This window comes from Ictidomys tridecemlineatus, chromosome 4 (genome assembly GCF_052094955.1).
Source record: "Ictidomys tridecemlineatus isolate mIctTri1 chromosome 4, mIctTri1.hap1, whole genome shotgun sequence".
Taxonomy (NCBI): domain Eukaryota; kingdom Metazoa; phylum Chordata; class Mammalia; order Rodentia; family Sciuridae; genus Ictidomys; species Ictidomys tridecemlineatus.
This window is the reverse complement of record NC_135480.1, coordinates 177,584,234-177,605,207: the sequence shown is the minus strand read 5'-3', so window position 1 is coordinate 177,605,207 and position 20,974 is coordinate 177,584,234. Positions and strand designations below refer to the sequence as shown.

At 44.7% G+C, this 20,974-nt stretch overlaps 1 protein-coding gene across 1 annotated transcript; it reads right to left on the bottom strand.

Annotated features, from left to right (window-relative positions):
* Positions 1–1,275: 1,275 nt before the first annotated feature.
* On the bottom strand, positions 1,276–20,045 carry Nans (N-acetylneuraminate synthase). The gene is made up of 6 exons (XM_005326309.4): positions 19,804–20,045; positions 15,865–16,080; positions 6,870–6,969; positions 5,196–5,350; positions 3,178–3,444; positions 1,276–1,506 (listed from the first exon to the last, which is right to left on the bottom strand). Exons 1-6 carry the CDS (start codon positions 19,933–19,935, stop codon positions 1,297–1,299), a joined length of 1,080 nt encoding a protein of 359 aa, XP_005326366.2. The 5' UTR covers positions 19,936–20,045; the 3' UTR covers positions 1,276–1,296.
* Positions 20,046–20,974: the final 929 nt, after the last annotated feature.

Genomic DNA, 20,974 nt, shown 5'->3' with positions numbered 1-20,974 from the left:
CCTGACGCACAAGGGAGCCAGGTGCAATGACCTGTTGCACCCTAGTGGTGCTGATGGACCCGGGCTTGGTGCCAAGGCCTATCTACACAGCACTGCAACCCCAACCCCTGATCCAGTTAGCAGTATCCACTATGTGCTAACCTCAACCTTGGAGTGGCAGGAAAACAGACCCTAAAGGAGATTGCATGACCCACCAATAGCATTTAACTTTTCAAACCCTGATTTGCATAAATTTGGACCAATAGCATTGACCTAAGTACTGTATAGATTCCTAGACAGCACACTCAAGCGGCAACCCCTCTCTACTGGGTCCCCTCATCTTCTATGAGTTGTTTCTATTTATACTCGAATGAATCCTACTCTTACACCCACTTATCCTTGTGGGTGCATTTCATTTACTAGACAAGAATCCAGAAAGAAGCCGGGTGTAGTGGCACTTGCCTATAATCCCAGTGACTCAGGAGGCTAAGCAGGAGGATCCCAAGTTCAAAGCCAGCCTCAGCAACTTAGTGAGAACATATATTTAAATTAAAAAAATAGAAAAGAGCTAGGGATGTGGCTCCATGGTTAAATAGCCCTGGGTTCAATCCCTGGTACCAAAATAAATAAAATAACCCAAAAAGAAGAAATTGGCAGTGAGTTGCTGGGGTCTACAGTGACACTGGAGGGTACAGTCCACCATTAGGAGCTGAGCTGCAACACGTCACTCAATGGCAGCGAAGAAGAAATGGGCTTTCTTGGCTGCAGAGGCCTGTAGCTTACGCAGACCACACCTGCCAGCAGAAGCAGAGTGACTCCAGCTGCACTTCTGTCTTATTTGCTCAGAGATGGGAGTGCTTTCCTCTGCCCACAAGATCTTCTGACCAATCCCTTCTCTGAGGCCAAGTGACCACCACATAATGCTGACTGGACCCCCAAGGGCAAGGAGAGGATAAGGGAAAAAGACAGCAGAGACAGCAGGAGGGTCTGGTAGGAAGTGAGATCTCAGGCCATTAGGGTTTGCTCCGCAGAATGAGAACAAAGGCTCAAAGGAAGGGATAACACAGCAACACTCACCCTCTGAGTGACCAGAAACTGCAGGACATGTACTTGTCTTGGTCCCTCTGAGACAGCCAGCTTGAAGCAGAGAGTGCCTCATTTGCTCTTTTTATCTTTTTAACAGGCCAGACCTGGGCTTGGCCCAGAAATGGCACCTGTGTAAGGGGAGTTGGGGGAGACCAGCACTCCTGCCCCACCTCACCCAACACCCTGCACAGTACAAGAGGCAGTTAAGACTTCAGAGAATGGCACTTTATTTTAAGACTTGATTTTTTTGCCATGATTTTCTACCGATTCTTCTAAGATGGTATCATCTTCTTCAATAGTGACCAGAACCTTCTTGCCCACCAGATTGAAGATGTCTTCAGGCAGATACCCTTTGGGCTCACTGACCTTCACAGTAAGCATGTCCAGTGTGAGAATGGTGCCTTCTGGAATTTTCACTTTGGCCACCACTGACTTGCCCAGCTGTGGAGAACATGAACTCAGTGTCAGATTCACCAAAAGAGCTCCTACACTGCATCACATCCAAGGTCCTGATCAGTCTCCACAGGCACCTTGGAAGCAAGGACTGTTGTCCTCACAGTGCCCACTCAGGTCCTCACCACTGTGGAGTGGCTTCACAGACTCAGAGGAGGCCCTTACAGTCTAGTGCAAGGAGAGGATGAAGCTATGGATAGAGCCAGATCTAATGCCCATCAGCTGGGGAGAAGAACATTCTAGTTTTCCTGAAAAATGGGGAAAAATTTGTATGTTATTTGTATGTTTGTTTGCTGTACTGGGGATGGAACTCAGGCTAGACTCATTTTAACTTTTATTGAGACAAGTTCTCACTAAATTGCCAAGGCTGGCCTTGAATTTGCCATCCTTCTGCCTTGGCCCCTGCCTAATAACTGGGATTTATCAGTGCCTGCACCTTGTGAGATGACTGTCAAGATCAGTGATAATGTGAGGTGTGCTTGGGATGCAGAATGCTCTCAATACGTGAAAACTAGCCACTCTTGTCCTTACCCAGTTCAACATCTCACTGTAAACATGGAGAGTCTAAGGCCCCCGGGACAGCTGACTTGAGCAAGGATGCAGCCAGCCAGCATGAGAACCTGGAGGACACTGCTGATCAGGGACACACACCCAACTGCCACTTTGATAAAATAGGACTATGGTGGGGGGGTGAGGGGCTCACAAGTCAGGGAGGGTGACTGTCATCTGAATGACAGGAAAGGGGCTCCGTAGGAAGGAGCACAGGACAGGCAGGTGGGAGGAATGAAGGCTGCCTGGAGCCCGTGAGCAGCATTTCTGCTCTCCATTAATGCTTCAAAACGTTACTCCAGGCAAGGCCCCAAGACATCAATTCTGCTTGGAATTTAATTCCAGGAAAACATATCTGTCAACCGATGATTACCAAGCTATGCACCTCACTGTTTCACTGTTTGCTCAGGAGCCCAATCATGTGCTCAGCTGCTTCATTCCCATTCTGATTTCTGGTGGGCTGATCTCCCCTCTGCCTCTATAGGTTAGTTTGCTTCCTTTTATCATTCATTTCCTAGTATATGTGCACCTTTAGTTTGGGGGCAGCAGCAGGTAGGCCCTGCTAGAATAAAATGTGACGACCTTCACTATGCATGCCTGGCAGCCCTGAGAAGCCTGGCTCTACCCTGAGGCAGGAAGGTCCAGGCCATAGCTTCTAAGAAGCCCAGAGAGGGTTCTTGTGCCAGGAAGTGTGCTCAGCTTCACCATCCCATCAAGGCCAACACTGCTAAGGGATACCTGCACCATCTACCACCCGTGCATTCACCCCTGCCTCCCATGCTTAGAAATGCCACAGGCTTTCCTCTTCCACAGGACCCAGACTTGGCCCATCTCCTGGAGTCCTGCAGTACCAGAGCCACAGGCTTTAGGGACTTTCAGTGGAAGACTCTAATGTGATCTGACCAGAGAAATGGCCAGAGTTTCCCACTGTGTAGCACATTTCCCTTGTTGCTCATATGAGCCTGAAGGAGGTCAAGAGGGGTTGGGGCAGCATTCCTTTATCCTTCTATTGGTCTGGTCAGCTAGGGCTGGTAGTGACCCCACCTCTCAAACACGTGTACTAGGTCCCCCACAGAATGGCAGAGCCAAGCAGAGCTGGGCAGCACCCACCTTCTCGTTGCAGGCCATCTCACAGGGCAGCAGCTGCTTGGTCGGGGAGCCCAGCGCCTTCTCCACAAGGCGCACGGATCGCACCAGCTCAGCCAGTTCTCCAGGCTCCAGCGAGGCCGAGTGGTCACTCCCCTTCCAGGTCTTGTCAAGAGTTATATGACGTTCCAACACCTTAGCCCCCAGAGCCACTGCGGCCACAGATATTGCTATGCCTGTCTCATGTCCAGAATATCCGATGGGGATATCAGGAAAGAGCTTCTGATATTCCTTTAAAATAGAAAAAGAAAAAAGGTCACCCACTGTGGTGCTTTGTGCATAGTCCCTGGAGTCAGGCAGATCTGGGATAAGACCCAGGTTAGCCACTTACTAGCTGCCAAGCCATGGGGGAGATACTAGGAGATGCTCTCAGCCTCTTTCCTGGGAATAATAATAGTACATGTCAGGGGTTGCTCTGAAGGCAGGAAACACATTGAAAATGCCCCAAAGCATCATTCTTATCATTAAGAATGCATTTTGGGGACTAGGGCTGTAGCTCAGTGGTAGAGCGCTTGCCTAGCATGTGTGAGGCACTGGGTTCGATCCTCAGCACCATATAAAAATTAATAAATAAATAAATAAAGGCATTGTGTTCATCTACAACTAAAAGAGGTATTAAAAAGGAGTGCATTTTGTGGTACAGCCCTTGCAAGACTCTGGGCTCAATCCCCAGTACTACAACAATGCCAAGAAATGCATTTTAAGACAGTTCCGTCCTGCAAAAACCACAAGGAATAATACATGACTAAAACCGAATGCCTATGCTCATTCAGAACTCATCTGTCATATTTAATTAACCTACACTGCAGAAATCAAATGTGCTATATGCACAAATATCATCATCAATAATATATACAGTACGTTGGTAAAAATGCTAAATAATGAATCAGATATCTATAATTCACTAAACACAACAAGACATTCTAGGATGGGTAAGTCTTGTCAGTGAGGGTGACCAGAAAGCTTAAGTACAGTAGAAAGACTCAGGCAGGGTTTCATAAAAGATTAGGATAGCACCATATAAAAATAAATAAGACCAGGAAAGACCTGGAAAACCAGGCTTTGTGCAATGGAATGCAGGTCATGGAATACCTATATATCTAATGTCACAAACACACATACATATCCATTTCTAATTAGTTAAATTTCAGTTGCTAATAGAAACCTGATTTCACAGTTCTCTGGGAAGATGAGCACCTCATTTACAGTATGGTTCAGGCTGAGTATCCCTGAGACAATAAGAGATCAAGGATTAGGACTCAGCCCAAGCTCTGGTTCCACCTTGGCCCTAAGACTGGACTTTGTCATCTATAAAACAATTAAGTTGGAGTAGATAAAATCTTGGGAGAAAATTTCCTTAAAATGGTCACTATCACAAGTTTGAGCATCGGGGATGCTCAGAATTAGAAAATAACAAGAGCAGCAAATAGCACAGCAGCAAAGCCCAGGGTTTCAAGGTCTCCTGTGAAAAGACAGATGCCTGCACACTGTGTCTACCACAGACTGTTTCCACTGTAGCCAAGAGTGGGAATGACCCTATGGCCAGTGAAGGATGAGTGGGTAACCACAATATGAATACTAGAATCATATTCAGTTTTAAAATGCAAAATTTTGATGTGCTACAATATGCATGAACTTTGAAGACACATAAAGGATATAAGCCAGTAATTCACAGAAGAAGAACCTATAATGGCCAATATATGAAGAAAATATAAGCAAAGCCAATTACAAGGACTCTACTTTAAATTTTATGATGAGAGAAATTAAGAAATTTATTGCCAGCCTCTCTAGAACACATGAGCTTTCTCAACTACTTGGTTCTAAGCTGATTCTGCAACAGCAAGACTGTCAGAGATGTTTAAACTACAGAGTATGCCACGGTTGGTTAGAATTCTGCTTATATAAAAGAATTCTGCTTATATCTTCCCTACGATCCACACAGTAAAAAGCCATCACGCCACAGCTACATTCCCTCTGCTCACCGTGATGACGCGCAGGTTGGCGTCCTCAGGCTGGAGCGGGTAGGCGCTGGTGCACTGGAGGAAACAGAAGTTGGGGTTGAGGGGCTTCACGATCTGGTAGACCTGCTTCATGGTGTCCATTGACTGCATCCCGCTGGAGATCACCATCGGACGACCTGAGGAGCCCAAGACTTTCTTTAAGGGTTCAGACTCTCCCACAAACACATCCCAACCACTGTGCTCACCATTCAACCAAACCAACAGCATTTCTAGCCACTGTGCAGGATTGAGTTGAGTGTGACGGGCTCCTGCCCTTGACCATGGGAAATGTAGACTCCCCTCTGTCCCAGCACTATCCTTTAGCAAAGTGAACTAAATTAAGAGGAGAGAGGAACTTCACAGGCCTGGGGGAAGATGAGGATCTCAGCTGATGAAAAGGTCACATAGTATGGTAATCTGAAAAGCTGAAATCTGAAATGCTCCTAAAATCTGCAACACTTCTGGCCCCAACCTTTTTGGATCAGAGACATTCAACCTATAGGATGGTAGGGTGACCACTGACCCCTCTCCCCCCCAATTCAAGAGCATAGCTGAGTATGAGAACCAGAGCTTCTACCTCCAGTTGTGCCTGGGCAGAGCTCTGTCCTTGAGTTTCAGATATCTTGTCTATGAAATCAGTAAAAAACAGCAGAGTAATCTGACCTGCTTCCATCCCAGGGTTATTATGAGGTCAAATGAGATCAGTCATGTTGCTAAATCTTTTTATAAATCATCACGTATAGACATAGATAGAATAAGCTTACAGAATGTTTCTCAAATCAGTTTCCCCTAAAAAGTTTTCACCTACTGTTATACCCTTCATTTCCTATATAATTTAAAACATTTTTTTAACTGATTAAAAATTGTAAGGCTAGGGTTGAGGCTCAGTTGCAGAGCCCAGCATGTGTGAGGCACTAGGTTTGATTTTCAGCACCACATATAAATAAAATAAAGTTATTATGTCAATCTATAACTAAATTTTTTTTAAATGTACATATTGGGCTGGGGTTGTGGCTCAGTGGTAGAGTGCTTGCCTTTCATGTGTGAGGCACTGGGTTCGAATCTCAGCACCACATATAAATCAATGAAAAAATAAAGGTTCGTCAACATCTAAAAATAAATTTAAAATGTACATATTTATGGGGTACCAGGTGATGTTTATACATACACAATATATATATATACACATTGTGCAATGTTCAAATCAGGAAAGTATATCTCCTCAAACATCATTTCTTTGTCACAACAACATTCAAAATGCTTTCTCCTAGTTTTTCTTTTTAATAATAAATAGTACATTATGGTTATCTATAGTCACCCTACTATGCAATAAACACGACAACTAATTTCTCTTATCTAACATAATTTAGAATGCATTGACCAACCTGTCTCCTGCCTCCCCCTTACCCTCCCCAGCCTCTGGCAACCACCATTCTATTCTCAACTTCTAGATTAGGTTTAAAAAAATTTTTAATTAAAAAAAATTTCTTAGAAAATTGTCATATCCTTACCTTCTTGGAAGTTAGCACATTAAAAAGTGAACGCACACTGACTGAGGAAGTTTCTGAAGTTTATCTTCATGAGACCTACTTCAACGTGGGCTGCCACGTTGAAGGTTGGATTCCCTCAGGTTTTGTGACAAACAATGAAACTCACCTTTTTTGGCTGTCTTTTCCAGATAAGGAAAATTGTTTGTGTCCCCAGATCCAACTTTGAAAAATGGAACATTCAGTTCATGCAGAAACTCAACTGCCATCTACAAAAATGAAAAAGAAGCTCTTTTTCACTACTGTTCTAGAACAGTAGGCAGGCAAGGGGTGAGGCAGCAACAGGAAAGCCCCTCCTCTTACCCGAGGGGGACTCAACAACTTGAAAGTGGGAGAGATCTGTTCGCAGTCACCTCATTCAAATTTGAACATTCAGTGCTATCTACCCACCCACTTCTCCCAACACAATGATCATCCCCCCCCCCCAGACCCTTCCTTCCCCAGGCCAGGGAATAAATGTGAAGGGTCAGGAACTGACCTTGACCCAGTAAACTTGACAGTGAGAAAGTGAATGGCCCTCAAAGGCTTTCTGTTCACTCAAGACCAAGCAGCCGGGAAAGGAGGCCTTTTCAATCCTTGTCAAAAAAGGGAAAATGGAGCACTTTGGGCCCAGCCCTGACACAGTGATTCACATCTGCTGGAACCATCAGATCTAAGCCCCTTCAGACTTCAACCATGCTGTCCACAGAAAAGCAAGCCTCAGTCATGTTCTTCTGAACACAACATCCATGTTTTAAGTTACCTATTTAGGGTCCTCAACATCCTTAGCTGGGATTCATCAGGAACACTGAGCATATTGGGGCCTGGGATGTAGTTCAGTGGTGAGCACATGCCTGGCATGTACAAGGCCCTGGGTTCCAACCCCAGCACCACCAAAAAACAAAATAAAATAAAGACAGCTAGAGTGATCAGCAAATCATAATTATAAGAATAAAATCTCAGATTGCTATTAAATAACAAGAACCCAAAAAACTACTTCCATTAAGGTATATTTGGCATACCAAAAGCTGCATATAATATACATGGTTCCAAATGTAGAAGTTCTATCCTAAAAATACTGACTGAAATTAAGAAGTAAGTTAGGACTTGATGAGCCAGTCCAGTGCATCTTACACTTTAATATGTGCATACAAATCTTCCAGGGATCTTGCTAATATGAAATACAAATTCTGCTTGTCTAGGGTGTGGGGCCTGAAAGTCTGAATTTCTGTAAGTTTCTGAGTAATGCTAATGCTGCTGCCCATGAATCACACGCTAAGTAGCAAGGAGCCAGACTACTAAGCATAAGCCCAGAGGGTAGGAGGTGGTAAGAAATGCCATGAGAAGGTCATTCCTCAAGTAGCTCTTTAACCCACTGTGGCTAGAACTTCACCTGTCTTCCTAGCAGGCCCAGAGCTACTACAAATACTGTAGCTGTGTTCAGAGAAAACTGTGTTCCTCTGTACATCTTCTATTAACATATAAGTGGGCGGGCCAGGCATAGTGGTACTGCCTATAAACCCAGCAACTCAGGAAGCTGAGGCAGGAGGGTTGCAAGCTGGAGGCCAGCCTCAGCAACGTAATGAGGTCCTGTCACAAAATAAAACAATAAAAAGGGCAGGGGATGAGAGTACCAGTACTGCAAGCAAATAAATAAATATGGTGGGGCTGGGGTTGTGGCTCAGTGGTAAAGCGCTTGCCTAGCATGTGTGAGGCCCTGGGTTTGATCCTCAGCACCACATAAAAATAAGTAAATAAAATAAAGGTATAAAGTAAATAAATAAATAATGGTGCTTCAGAACCAGGAAGAGTGGTTACCAAGCCAGTTCAAATGCATTCTATAACCCTCTTGGTCCAAGAGACACTGTGCAGTATGACCAGAATGCCACCCCAAGTGTCTGAACCACTTAAAATGCACTTTTTGCTGTTCTTCCCTTTGCTTTAGTTTTTTTCTCTTCTCCCTGCCATATTCCTCTCCTATGTATGTGTCACACTTTTAACCAACCCTAAAATGGGACTGAAAACTGCTTTTAGTTTTTATGGTACTGGGAATTGAACTTGTGGGTGCTTTCCCACTGAGCTACACCCCAAGTCCTTTTATTTATTTATTTATTTTTTGTTTTGAGATAGGGTCTTGCTAAGCTGCCAAGGCTGGCCTTGAACTTGAGATCCTCCTGTCTCAGCCTCCTGAGTTGCTGGGATTACCATAACTGGTTCGTTTTTAATATATTGATTAAACAAAGTCTAATTTCCCCAATCTTCTGACTGTATCTGGCAGCTGAAGAGGGTATTTTCTATGTAAAGAGGGAAACCCTTATACTAAGTTTTCTCTTAGATAATGCTCCTTTGGTGGAAAAGTGGCCCTCCAGGGCATGAACACCTAAATGAATGAGCCAGCACAGGAAAGGGGCAGAGTAAGCAGGGGTGGGGAGGCCATATGCATAAAAAATCATGGCTCACCTATAGGGGCTGTGAGATCTGCATGGAATTCTCTAATTAAATGATGAAAAGGGACAATTAACTGCTGAGAGGGGAAGGGTGTGCACCATTTTGCTGTCCTCCTGTGGGATCTGTCGCCACCTAGTGGCCAGTTAGAAAACTGCTGCCTCAGCTTCTTACCCTGTAAAGGCTGCCAACTCACCATCTGGAAAATCCTAGCCTTCACCCAGGGTAACCTCAAGGGTGCATAAGAACCTGGTGGTCTCCTCTTCACAGCCCTTGGCTTCCCCTATCCTGTCCCCTGTTGTCAGGTCCCATTTCCATCTAGGGCACAATGAATCCAGGCAGCCTCATGACTTCTCCCTCCCTTCTATCTTCTGGGCTCTGTCTGAAGGGAACTCAGCCCATCAGACCCTCCTCAAGCACCCATGTGGGTTCAATGCACAGAAAAGGTCCCAACAGACTGGTTTGAGGAAAACGCCAAAATCATATTCCTTAGCGGTCCCAGTAGATGGACTCGTTTTCATTTTAAGCCTACTGTTTACCAAACCTATTTAGCTTGGAATACTTTTTAGCTCTAATTCAACTAATTAATGAGAATTGACAACATGCCGATGGAACCTCCTTTTGTGCTGTGTATTGAGAAACTAGGCAACCACTGGTCTAAGGTGGCAGGCGGGGGCGGGGGGAGTGGTCACAATAAAAGGGCTCTAAAGCCCTCTATTGCCCCATTTCTGAATTCTGTAGGAGAGTGGGGGGAAAGGCCTGTGGTGAGGAGATGGGGAAACCAGGGGTGCCACAGGATGAGGGGAAGCACACAGCCATAAAAGCTGGGCTTGCCCTTAACTTCAGAGTGCCCAGTGCCATCTGCTGGCAGTGGCAGGGAAGTAGAAGGAAAGGGCACTGCAGACGCAGGTGTAGGAGGGAAGGGCAGCTCTGCCAGAATGGTCACCTTGTGTGAGGAGGGCGTGCCCTGCAGGGCCCCTTTAAGGACACAGCTTCCATCTGCTTTCTTGGTAGAACTATCTGTTCAGGCTAAAGACGCTGCTTATTTCCGCTGAGCTGCACAGGTCTCAGTGTACCTTCAGCCAAGAAGGGCCTGATAGCTTTCTGGCCTTAATAAAACTCTGACACACCTTAGCCTTTCCTTTAGCACAAAGAGAACGCCCTAGAATAGCACGTAGGGTGGAGAAAACCAGCACTCAATAAATGTACTATCTACAAGGAAGTCAGGGTGGTTCAATACCGGGAGCCACTTACTGGGTAAACACAGAAGAAGGAATCAACACAACCCACTCCAACAGCTGGCCAGACAGGAAATATTAGTACAGCAAAGCAAAGTTGATCAACTCTTTTGTAAAGGCTTTTAGGAATGCATTTTCCCCATGTTCCTGGGTTAGCGAGGAGACCCGTTGGGAACAATCAGCATTCTGAGGACAGAGGCACCTCCCTGCCCAAACAGGTTGAAACAGGAAAATTCCAAGGGCTCCAGGGGACAGGACAGTTATCACTGATAGGAAGACACTGACATGGCACTGTCCTTGCCCCCACAGGCTTATCTTACTGAAGCCTCCCCGTTGTGGGGGGCACCTTTTTGATCCCTAGGGCTACTGTAGCTACAAGAGGTTCTGTGAGAAGCCCAAGCCACACAGGCAGCATCAGTACCAGGACCTGAGTTCAGAGTAGGGTGCCACGGGCCAGTGTCCAGGACACCAACCAGAAGGGCAGCTGGGGTGTGAAGGGAAAAGAAACCAAGAAAGGGATTCAGGTGGAGGCAGCCAGCCCCTGCTACCAAACACCCAGGCTCCTCTCTGTCTCCGAACTGCTTCTGGTCCTCAACCAAAGTCACCTGGAAGAGATGACCTAAAGAGTGCCTTTTCCTCAGCAGTCACAGATGAAAGGAGGTGCCCTCCTCCTGCAGGCAGACCCAGCAGCTCAGGGCCTGGAAGCATGGCCTGGGAGTCCTCATCCTACATGTAAGTCACTTGGTACCATCTTCTGTGGTTCTTTGCTGACTCAGGACCTTAGGGCAGGAAAGCTCTTGGAAAACAGCTTGTTCACACACAGAAAAGGAAATGAAGGCCCAGGCAGGGCAAGTACCCCCATGTCCCAGATCTTAGCCTAACATTTGCTGAGCACTGACTATGCTTTATGTCAGTGATCACATTTAATCCTCACAAGGACCAGATGGCTTCTGCTACTAACCCCACTTTATAGCTGAAGAAAGGAGGCACAAAGAGGTAAAATAACTTCCATGTGGACACACCAGTAGTGATAGGCAGAGTCATATTCAAACTCAAAATCTGACCCCAAGGTCCATTTTCTTAGCCACAGGACCACACAGCCAGGGTATGGGCCACAGGGCAGAGGTGCACACCATATGGTAGAAATATACTATGCCACTGGGTATTGTACCTCACAGCAAGAGTATGCACCATGTGGCCAGGGAGTGTGCCATTCAGGCAGGACATGCACCAAACAGCATAGGCATCCAGCACACAGTAGGGTGTTCACTACTCAGCATGGGCCCCAAACGTTTTGATTTTTACATTCTTAAAACTTACTGATAAAAGAAAAAAAACTTACTGATTTTTCGTTTTTATGTATTTGTTTACTGAATTAAAAATTAAAACTGAGGGGCTGAGTTGGTAGAGTGCTTGCCTCGCATGCACAAGGCCATGGATTCAATCCCCAGCACCACAAAAAAATTAAAAATAAATAAAACTGAGAAAAAATTTAAATTTTAAGTTGCACACTTTTGACATTGGATTTTTTTTTTTTAAGATGGGGTCTTGCTATGTTGACCAGGTTGACCTTGAACTTTCAATCCTCCTTTGTCAGCTTCCCAAGTAGCTGGGATTACAGGTGTGTGCCATTGTGCCCAGCTGAGACTGGCTTTTATGCTCAGCATTGATATATATATATATATATTTTTTTTTTTTGACACAGTTATTATATCCAATGACACCTTACCACTGAGCTATATCATTAATGCTTTTTATTTTTTATTTTGAGATAGGGTCTACTAAGTTGCTTAAGGCCTTGCTAAATTGCTGAGGCTGGCATCCAACTTGTGATCCTCCTGCATCACTGGGCTTATAGGTGTGCAACATCACACCTGTCTTAGCGCTAATATTCTTGATATGCATCACAGCTGTTATGTGCAAACAGTTTATTCCTTGTCATTGCTATTAATATTCTGTGGTATGGATGTAGCAAAATTTAACCACTCACCTGCTAAAGAACACTTGGGTTATACTAGTTTTCAGCTACTATGAATAAAGGTTCTATGGACACTCATGTATAGATTTTTGTTGATATTTTTTTGTGGCACTGAGGATTGAACCCAGAGCTCTGAGTATGCTAGACAAGCACTTTGCCCTTGACCATACCCTAGTCCTTATTCCTTTAGGGATAATATCAAATGACAACTGGCAGCCCATAATAAGCTCATGTCTGGTTTTAAAAGAAACTATCACTGTTAAGTGGCTTAATTGTACAATATGTGAATTATCTCTCAATAAAGCTGTTTTAAAAAGAAATTACCATATTGTTTTTTAGAGTGATTAGACCATTCTATATACCTCCCCTCCAGCAATGAGGGATCCACTTTCTCTGCAACCTTACCACCATCTGGTGTAATTATCCTTTGTTATTTAGCTATACTGATGTCTGTACAGTCATAATTCAATGTGATTTAAAACAGAAATTCAAGGGCTGGGGATGTAGCTCAGTGGTAAAGCACTTGCCTAGCATGCATAGAACCTTGGTTTCAATCCCCAGCACTGGAGGTGGTGGTAACTGAGAAAATTTTAAATCATAAGATTAGATGAGGATAAAAGAAAAAATTGGACATTCTGTTTGATCTTTGAAGGATATCATCAAATAAGTGAAAAAAATCTATAGAAAGGGAAAAAATTATAATACTTATTATCTTAGAATTTGCATTTAGGATTTTCTCCAAAAAAGAATGTACATGTACAACCAATATACACAAGATGTTCATCATTAGCTCAGGGAAATGCAAACCAAAACCACAACAGGATAGGACTTCACACCCAATAGGATGGTTTGAATTAAGAGAGATAGAGGGCTGGGGTTGTGGCTCAGTGGTACAGTGCTTTCTCATATGTGTGAGGCAATGGGTTTGATTCTCAGCACTGCATATAAATGTATAAAATAAAGGTCCATCAACAACTAAAAAATGTATATATATTTTTTAAAAGACAGAAATAAATTGGTGAGGATGTAGAAAAATTGGAATGCTCAGACACAGCTGGCAGAAATATAAAAGGATATAACCACTTTGGGAAGCAGTGCTAGTTCCTCAAAAAAAAATTAAACATAAAGTCAACACATGACCCAGAAATTCTACTCCCAGACATAAACCCAAGAGAAATGAATACATTCCCTACAAAATTTATACATGAATGTTGACAGCAGCGTTATTCCCAGCAGCCCAAGAGTACATCAACTGATAAATGAGTAAATGAAATATGGAATATCCATTAACACTGGCTACTATTCAGCCATAAAAAGGAGTGAAGCAGTATCAATACATGTTGCAACACAGATGAACCTTGGAAACAGTTACATGAGAGGAATCTGACTCACAGATTGTATGATCTAGTTATATGCAATGTCCAGAAGAGGCAAGTTCACAGAGACACAGGTAGATGAGTGGTTGCCCAAGGCAGGGAGAATTGGGGTTCTCCCTGGGAGTGGGGGTGCTACTAATGGTTAGTTTTTCTTTTAGGGGTGATTTTTTTGTATGGGGAGGTACTAGGGATTGAACTCAGAGGTAGCTGACCACAGAGACACATCCCCAGTGCTATGTTGTATTTTATTTAGAGACAGGGTCTCACTGAGTTGCTTAGCACCTCTCTTTTGCTGAGGCTGTCTTTGAACTCGCTATCCTCCTGTCTCAGCCTCCCGAGCTGCTAAGATTACAGGCGTGCTCCACCATGTCCAGCTTGGGAGTGATTTTTAAATTGGATGCAGTAATGGTTGCACCCTGCAATCCTCCAAGTGAACAGGGTTTTGAAAGAACAATATTTAACCGCAGGCAAGATGTTGATTTGTCTTTTGAAAACAATCCGATTTTTTGAAGGATACCACAGAGAATTTCAGAAGCTCTCTCAGGCTGTGCACACTCAGAAGGATTAACACAATGATGTCCCTGAAATGCCATACTGGTTTGGTTCTGTTACCAATGTTTATACGACTTATTCCTTTCTAAAACGGAGGCTGATGTGTCACCAGTTCAAAATGAACTTGAGGAAGCCTAGTTCTCAGATGTGGAAATGGAGTCAGAGTGAGGCCTCAGCCTCAGTTAGCAGGGCAGGAATGAACTAAAGATCAGCAACACCTAAGCAACATTTCTGGGTAGGTATTCCTGGGGGGGGGGGGGCGGGGAACCTGTCCCCTTCCTCCCAAGGCAGCTCCTAGGCCCAGAGTCTAGTAAACATCAGATTTTGGCCAATATCAAGGGTGGAGAAGAGCAGGGGAGGCCCAAGACTGTGCTGATCTTTCAGACATTTACTGCCTCAGTCTAATATTCTGGGAGCCCAGACTGATGCCAAGGGCAGGTGAGAAGCCTGCTCTAGGCATCAGATCCGCTGCCTTCAAGACGCATTTCCCAGCATCTGACACTGAACAAACTTCCTGGCTCCTTTGACCCTTCCTTTATTCATCTGTAAAATGGGGTACTGAAGGGATAAGATATATTACTGTAGGTGAAAATGCTCTGTAAACTACCAAGTATACTTTACTTAATTATTAGTGGTACTGGGAATCAAAACCAGGGCCTATGCATGCTAGGTAAGTGCTCTACCATTAAGCTACATCCTCAGACCTGGAAATGGGTATTAGATGAAACCTATGAATGCTAGGTGTAGTGGCAAAAGCCTGTGATATCAGCAACTTCGAAGGCTGAGGCAGGAGGATTGCAAGTCTGAGGCCAATACAGGCAAATTAGTAAGACCCATCTCAAAAAATAAAAAGGACCGGGAGTATAGCTCAGTAGAAAAGCACCCCTAGGTTCAAGGACATAACTGTGTTAATCCTTCTGATGTGTGTACAGCCTGGAAGAGTTTGAGATTCTCTGTGGTATCCTCTAAAAAAACAGGACTGTTTCAACAAACAAATCACAACATTTTGCCCATGGTTAAATACTGTTCTTTCAAAACACACTTGGAAGATTATAGGATTTATCACCACCACCAAGACAAAACCTAAGAACATTTTTATGTCATGGTGCAGATAGGACCCAAAAACTGGCACCAGATGGATCTTTCCAGGATGTCAGCATGGCAAAGCCAGCACCTACCCATGACCACTCCCTTCTGAATGATGCCAATGCCACCTTACTGAAGTCAGTCACACTCCAGCAACATATCCTGGCTCCTAATCTAGGCCACTTTCCACGGGAGAACCTAGCACTGCTTGGGTGTACCATGAACTTGAGGGACCCTGGAGGTGCAGTGTGGCTGTCCCCTCTTCCAGAGACAACTTGTTTTTAAAACTACAGTACCCTTCTCACCAACTTCACTAGGCCTTGGTACCTGATGGCTTCCCACTTAGTTGGGCACAGAAAGGTGGCTAGAGCTGGCTCTAAGCCAAAAGACACCACACTGCCTGTTATCCCCTGGGTCTGCTAACATGGCACATGACAGCAGAGAGCTCACCTCATCCATGCCAGACGCAGTGAAGAAGATGCCAATCTCCTCGGCGTATCGTTTCAGCTCCCGGTATTGGTCATGACTGAATTCCAAATGGCGTTTGTGCTCCCCATATGTCTTCCCCCAGGAATGCTTTGAGGTGTATGGCCTTTCCAGGGCTTTCCGATTAAACTTGAATTCCAGCTCACTCTTCTGGAACTTGGCACAATCGGCTCCACACTCCTACAACACACAGAAGGACATCTGTCTGTGACCTGATGTGCATTCTCACTGAGAGCAGAAATGTTGGGGCAACTGCTATGACATCATTATCTTTAAAGACCACGAGGAGAAATTATGAAACTCCAAAAAAGGAATGGGGTGGGGGTGGGGAACAGGAGAAGCAAGAAGAGTCTGGAAGGATGAAAAAAATTATTTGTGGATGGAAGATTCTCTCTTCCCCCTATATTTTCCTCTTAAGGTGTGGAAAACTTCAAGGCTTTTTTTTACAGTGTTTTGCTTTGTAATATTAAAAGTGCTGAATGCAAGAGCTAAGGAATATTTTAAGTTCTATAACTCAGAAGATAGTAAAATGAGCACTGGGCCAAGATTTAGGAAAGAAAGTCAAATTCTGGCTTAACTCTGACCCTAACTCTTAGATAAGGTTATTTTCCATCTCTGGACTCAGTTTCTCTCTCTACACCAAGGCCAAGCTGAGCTAGCACTGTGCTGAGGAGCTCCTTACAGAGTAGGGAAACAAAGGGACAGGGCCCCGTGCTCCATTCTCTGACTTGAACAATAACTACTCTACTTTTAACTGTTTTGTACTCATGCTTTTCTATACAACTTTTTGTTTGAACAATAGGTTCTACAGCAAAAATCACACAAACAAATCTGAGAAATGCCTAGCTTAGGTGATTTCTACTGAGTAGAAGTGATACTATAAAAATGGGAGTTGCATGCAGTGGTGCACACCTGTAATGCCACTACTTGGTAATTAGTTGGTTTGGGTACTGGGGACTAAACCCAGAGGCTTTACCACTAAGCCACATCCCAGTCTTTTTTTAAGAAAGGTTCTTATTCTGCTGCTTAGGGCAGCTGAGTTGCTGAAGCTGGCCACAAACTTGCAATTCTCCTGTCTCAGCTTCCCAAATCGCTGGGATTGCAGGTGTGTACCCCTATGCCTAGTTAATGCCAGCTACTTGGGAAGCTGAAGACAGAAGGATTCCATGGTTGAGGCCAGTTTGGACAATTTAGTGAGAACTCTTCTAAAAAAAACAAAAGTGCTAGGGATGTAGCTCAGTGGTAGAGTGCTTGCCTTGTATGCACACAGCCCTGGGTTCAATCCCCATTACCACCAAAAACCAAAATGGAACATCTGACTTTAAAAGCTAAGTTGGATTACAAATCTGCCTCCCATCTCCCAAGATTGTTTCAAAAACAACTCAACAGAAATATTAGGAAAAACCCTCTAAAGTCTCAGCCTGCTTCCATCTCTACAGACACAGAGGCATTCAGGCTGTTGAAACCCTCTTGGGTCCACCAGAAACATCAGTGGACTCCCACTCCTAGAAAAAAATTAAAATCACAAGATGGCACAGTCAGGATTTGATGCTGGAAAGAAGTTAAAAGAATGTTAGAACTGCAATTGGCCTTGGGCAAGGGACTTCTCATTGTCTAGATTGCTGTGTATGTGTGTATGTGTGTGTGTATGTGGTGCTGGGGATTGAACCCAGGGACTTTTGCATATAAGGCAAGGACTCTACTGAGTTATATCTCCAGCTCTAAGAGTTTCTTTGTTCAAGAGTTTACTGCTTCTCCGATGGCAAAACCAAGGAGTATGCGACTCAGTGGTACAGCAAACAAGCGCAAGACCCTGGGTTCAATCCCCAGCACTGCAAAAAACAAAAGTATTAGAAGTTCACCATGAGCAAAGGGTGTAATATTTCATTTGCACCATAATCTGAAAGTTACAGGTAATTTTCTAATTGTAATAATTTATGCATTATGTATTACACTTCATAATACATTTCATTAATGTAATTATAATAAAATAAAAGTAACTGAAAAAAACTCTACCTTCAGTATTGCAAACAGATTTAGGGTTGTAGCTCAGTAGAAGAGCACCTACCTATCATGCACAAGGCCCAGAGTCTGATCTCCAGCCCTGAGGATGTGGGGCAAAGAAAAAGAAAAAAAAAATTTGCAAGCCAGCTGTACACAACTATACTCTGGATAGGCTTGCAAATGTAAGTCCATCTACAAATGGCAGCAAAGTCAGAATAAATAATAAGAATTTTAAGAAATTCCAGTGCTTTATTAATTTATTTATGGTACTGGGGATTGAACCCAGGGAACTTAACCAGAGTCACATCCCCAGCCCTATTTGTACTTTATTTAGAGACAGGATCTCACTGAGTTGCTTAGTGCCTCCAAGTTTCTGAAGAGGCTGGCTTTAAACTCCGGATCCTCCTGCCTCAGTCTCCCAAGCCACTAGGTTTAAAATAGGATCATAGACATAAACCACTGAGCCCCACCCTGCTTTCATTTTTAAACAAAGTACCTGTACATACTGTGAACCAAGAAAAACTGGGACCTAGAGAAAAAAAGTTACCTGCCCAAGATTGCTGATCCAATAAATGGTGTACTGATTCCAGGGGTCTCGCAACTATAATACAGCCTCAGGCCCATCATTCTCTTCCCCCTGGAGAACTGTCTTATAAAATTAGTTGAGAAAATATGAAGAAAAACTAACTTTGTTTCCATGGTTTCCTTATCTCTCCGTATATTTACAACTTCAGCATATAAAGAGGTCACACCTTGGAAAAATAGACCGCTCCTCTAATTAAAAGCAGTAATTTCCCCTACAAAATAACTTTAGAGTACTACAAAAGTTTGGAGCCCAGAGGCTAAAAGCAACTAGTTGTTGTTTTTGTTTTTTCCTTTTGCTAGTTGTGTGTCCTTAGGCAAGTCATTATCTTCTTGAGACTTTAAAATGAAAATGACAAGGATTGGGGGTGTAGTTTAGTGGCAGAGCTCTTGCCTAGCATGTGAGAGGCCCTGGGTTCATTCCTAGATCCCCAGCTCCACATAAATAAATAAGTAAAATAAAATCAACAGCTTCTCATGCCTGAGGTTGTTATGGGAATTAAACAAGATGAAAAACATGACAGTCTATCTCCTCGAGGAGGTTTCATGGTGTAACAGAGAAAGAGGCTTAAATGGTAAATGACAACAGCAATGCAATACCCAGGACTGGGGCGGGGGCAGGAAGTGGTGGGAGAAGACCAGGAGAAATCATCCAAGTAATCTTGAATGTAAGTGGAAATTTACTAAGAAAACAGGAATATTCACAAACATCATATCACTAATAGCTGTCATTTATAGTCTTATGTGCCAAGTACCAATGCCAAAAGTTTACATGAGTTACCTTATTTCATCCTCTTAACAACTCTATGAAGTACTACTATTTATCAAGCTGGGTTTTCAAGCAAGGAAACAGAGGCTCAGAGAAGTTTAGACTGGAAGAATATGAACTCAGAGCCCCGGTTTTTAACCATTTCGCATCCCAAACACTGGGAGTGGCAGGGGAGAGAGACCACAGTAACTCCCAAGTATGGGAATTTCCTGGAAGTAAGTCAATATAGCAGGAGGATATCAGAAGAAATAGACAGGCAGGAAGCGGGGCCAGGTCATTAAAGTCTTGAAGGCTACGTAGGGAGCCACTGACGGGGCAGACAGGGTTGAGACCTGATCAAATCCGTACTGGGGGGAGATTATGCCAGCACCAGAGGGGAAGGTAAGAGGTGGGGTTAGGAGGCAACTGCTGACGTGCAGACAAATCAGGAAGAGGTGGAAGAGTGAGGAAGAGAGGTTGGAAAGACTTAGAAAAAGGCAAAGGCGAGAAGGAGGATGCAGGGGACGAAGTAGGAAGGTGTCCCGGGGTCCGGTGGCCGCGCCCCTCACCTTGGCTGTGCGGATCATGCGCTTGGCCACTTCCAGGTCGCCTTGGTGGTTCTGGCCGATCTCGGCGATGATGAAGCACGGGTGCTGTCCGCCCACCCAGCGCCCGGGACACAGCTCCAGCTCCAGCGGCATCGTGGCAGCTCGCGCTCCCGCACTCCTCTGCCTGAGTGGGCCCGACAGCCGCTGCCTCAGTCACTGAAATACGCAGCCCAGCGGGCCCGCACGCCAGCCACTCCACGTCAGCCCGCGGCCGCCGCGCAGCCAATCCCTGGGCCCAGCCTCGCTCCTGGCGGCCAATCGGATCTGGGGGCGGGGTCTCCAGCGGGAAAGCGGTGGGGCGGGGCAGGTAACCCTGCTCCTCCAGATCCTGGAGTGTGGCTGGTTTCTTGCCTGGAAGTGCGGGCTGTGACTGTCCCGGGGTCCTTGCAAAGCTTTGGAGGAGGCTGACGGCCGCCTCGGCAGAGCTTAGTCTATGTCTAGCTCCTAAAGGCGTGGCAGAGCGCGCCCTGCGGTGTAATGGAAGAAACAGGGATTCCGGAATTAGAATCCGAGGGCTGGTTGAGTCCAGCGTCTGCACTAGCCAGCTTTTCAGAGTACGCTAGTCCTCCTGAGGATTTTTTTTTCCTTCTTCTCTGATGATGGTAAATAATATAGAACCCCTAATCACAGTGCTTGGTGTAGTAAGTTTTCAGTTAGTAGATGGCCATTCCAATTACATGACAGGCAACCAGATCATAAAGCTCCACTGACTTGTCCAGTGCCCCCCAGAAAGTCAGCAAAGACTGGGATCATGGGCTGCCTGCCATCCCAGGGCTCCTACAACACATTTGATTGGGTTTCAGACCAAGTTGAGGAATGAGTTATCTGATTGCTTGTTTGACTTACCAGAACTGATGTGTAAAGTAACAAGATGGCAAGGAGGGAGGTTAGGTTTTGGTCATGTCAGTATAAATGTGCAGTTGGAACTGCCCAATAGGCAGGAGGACACACAGCTCTGAAGTTCACAGTGGCCGTCGGGACCTGAGAGAAACCTGGGAGCCAGTCAAGAAAAGAATGAAGATAGGACAGATTGCTGAAGGAGAGAGCCAGGGGAGGGATGAGCAATGTGCAGTTGCCTTCTGGTCTCAGAAGTGAGACCAGAAGCCATCCACAGAGAACGAAGGAGGGGAGA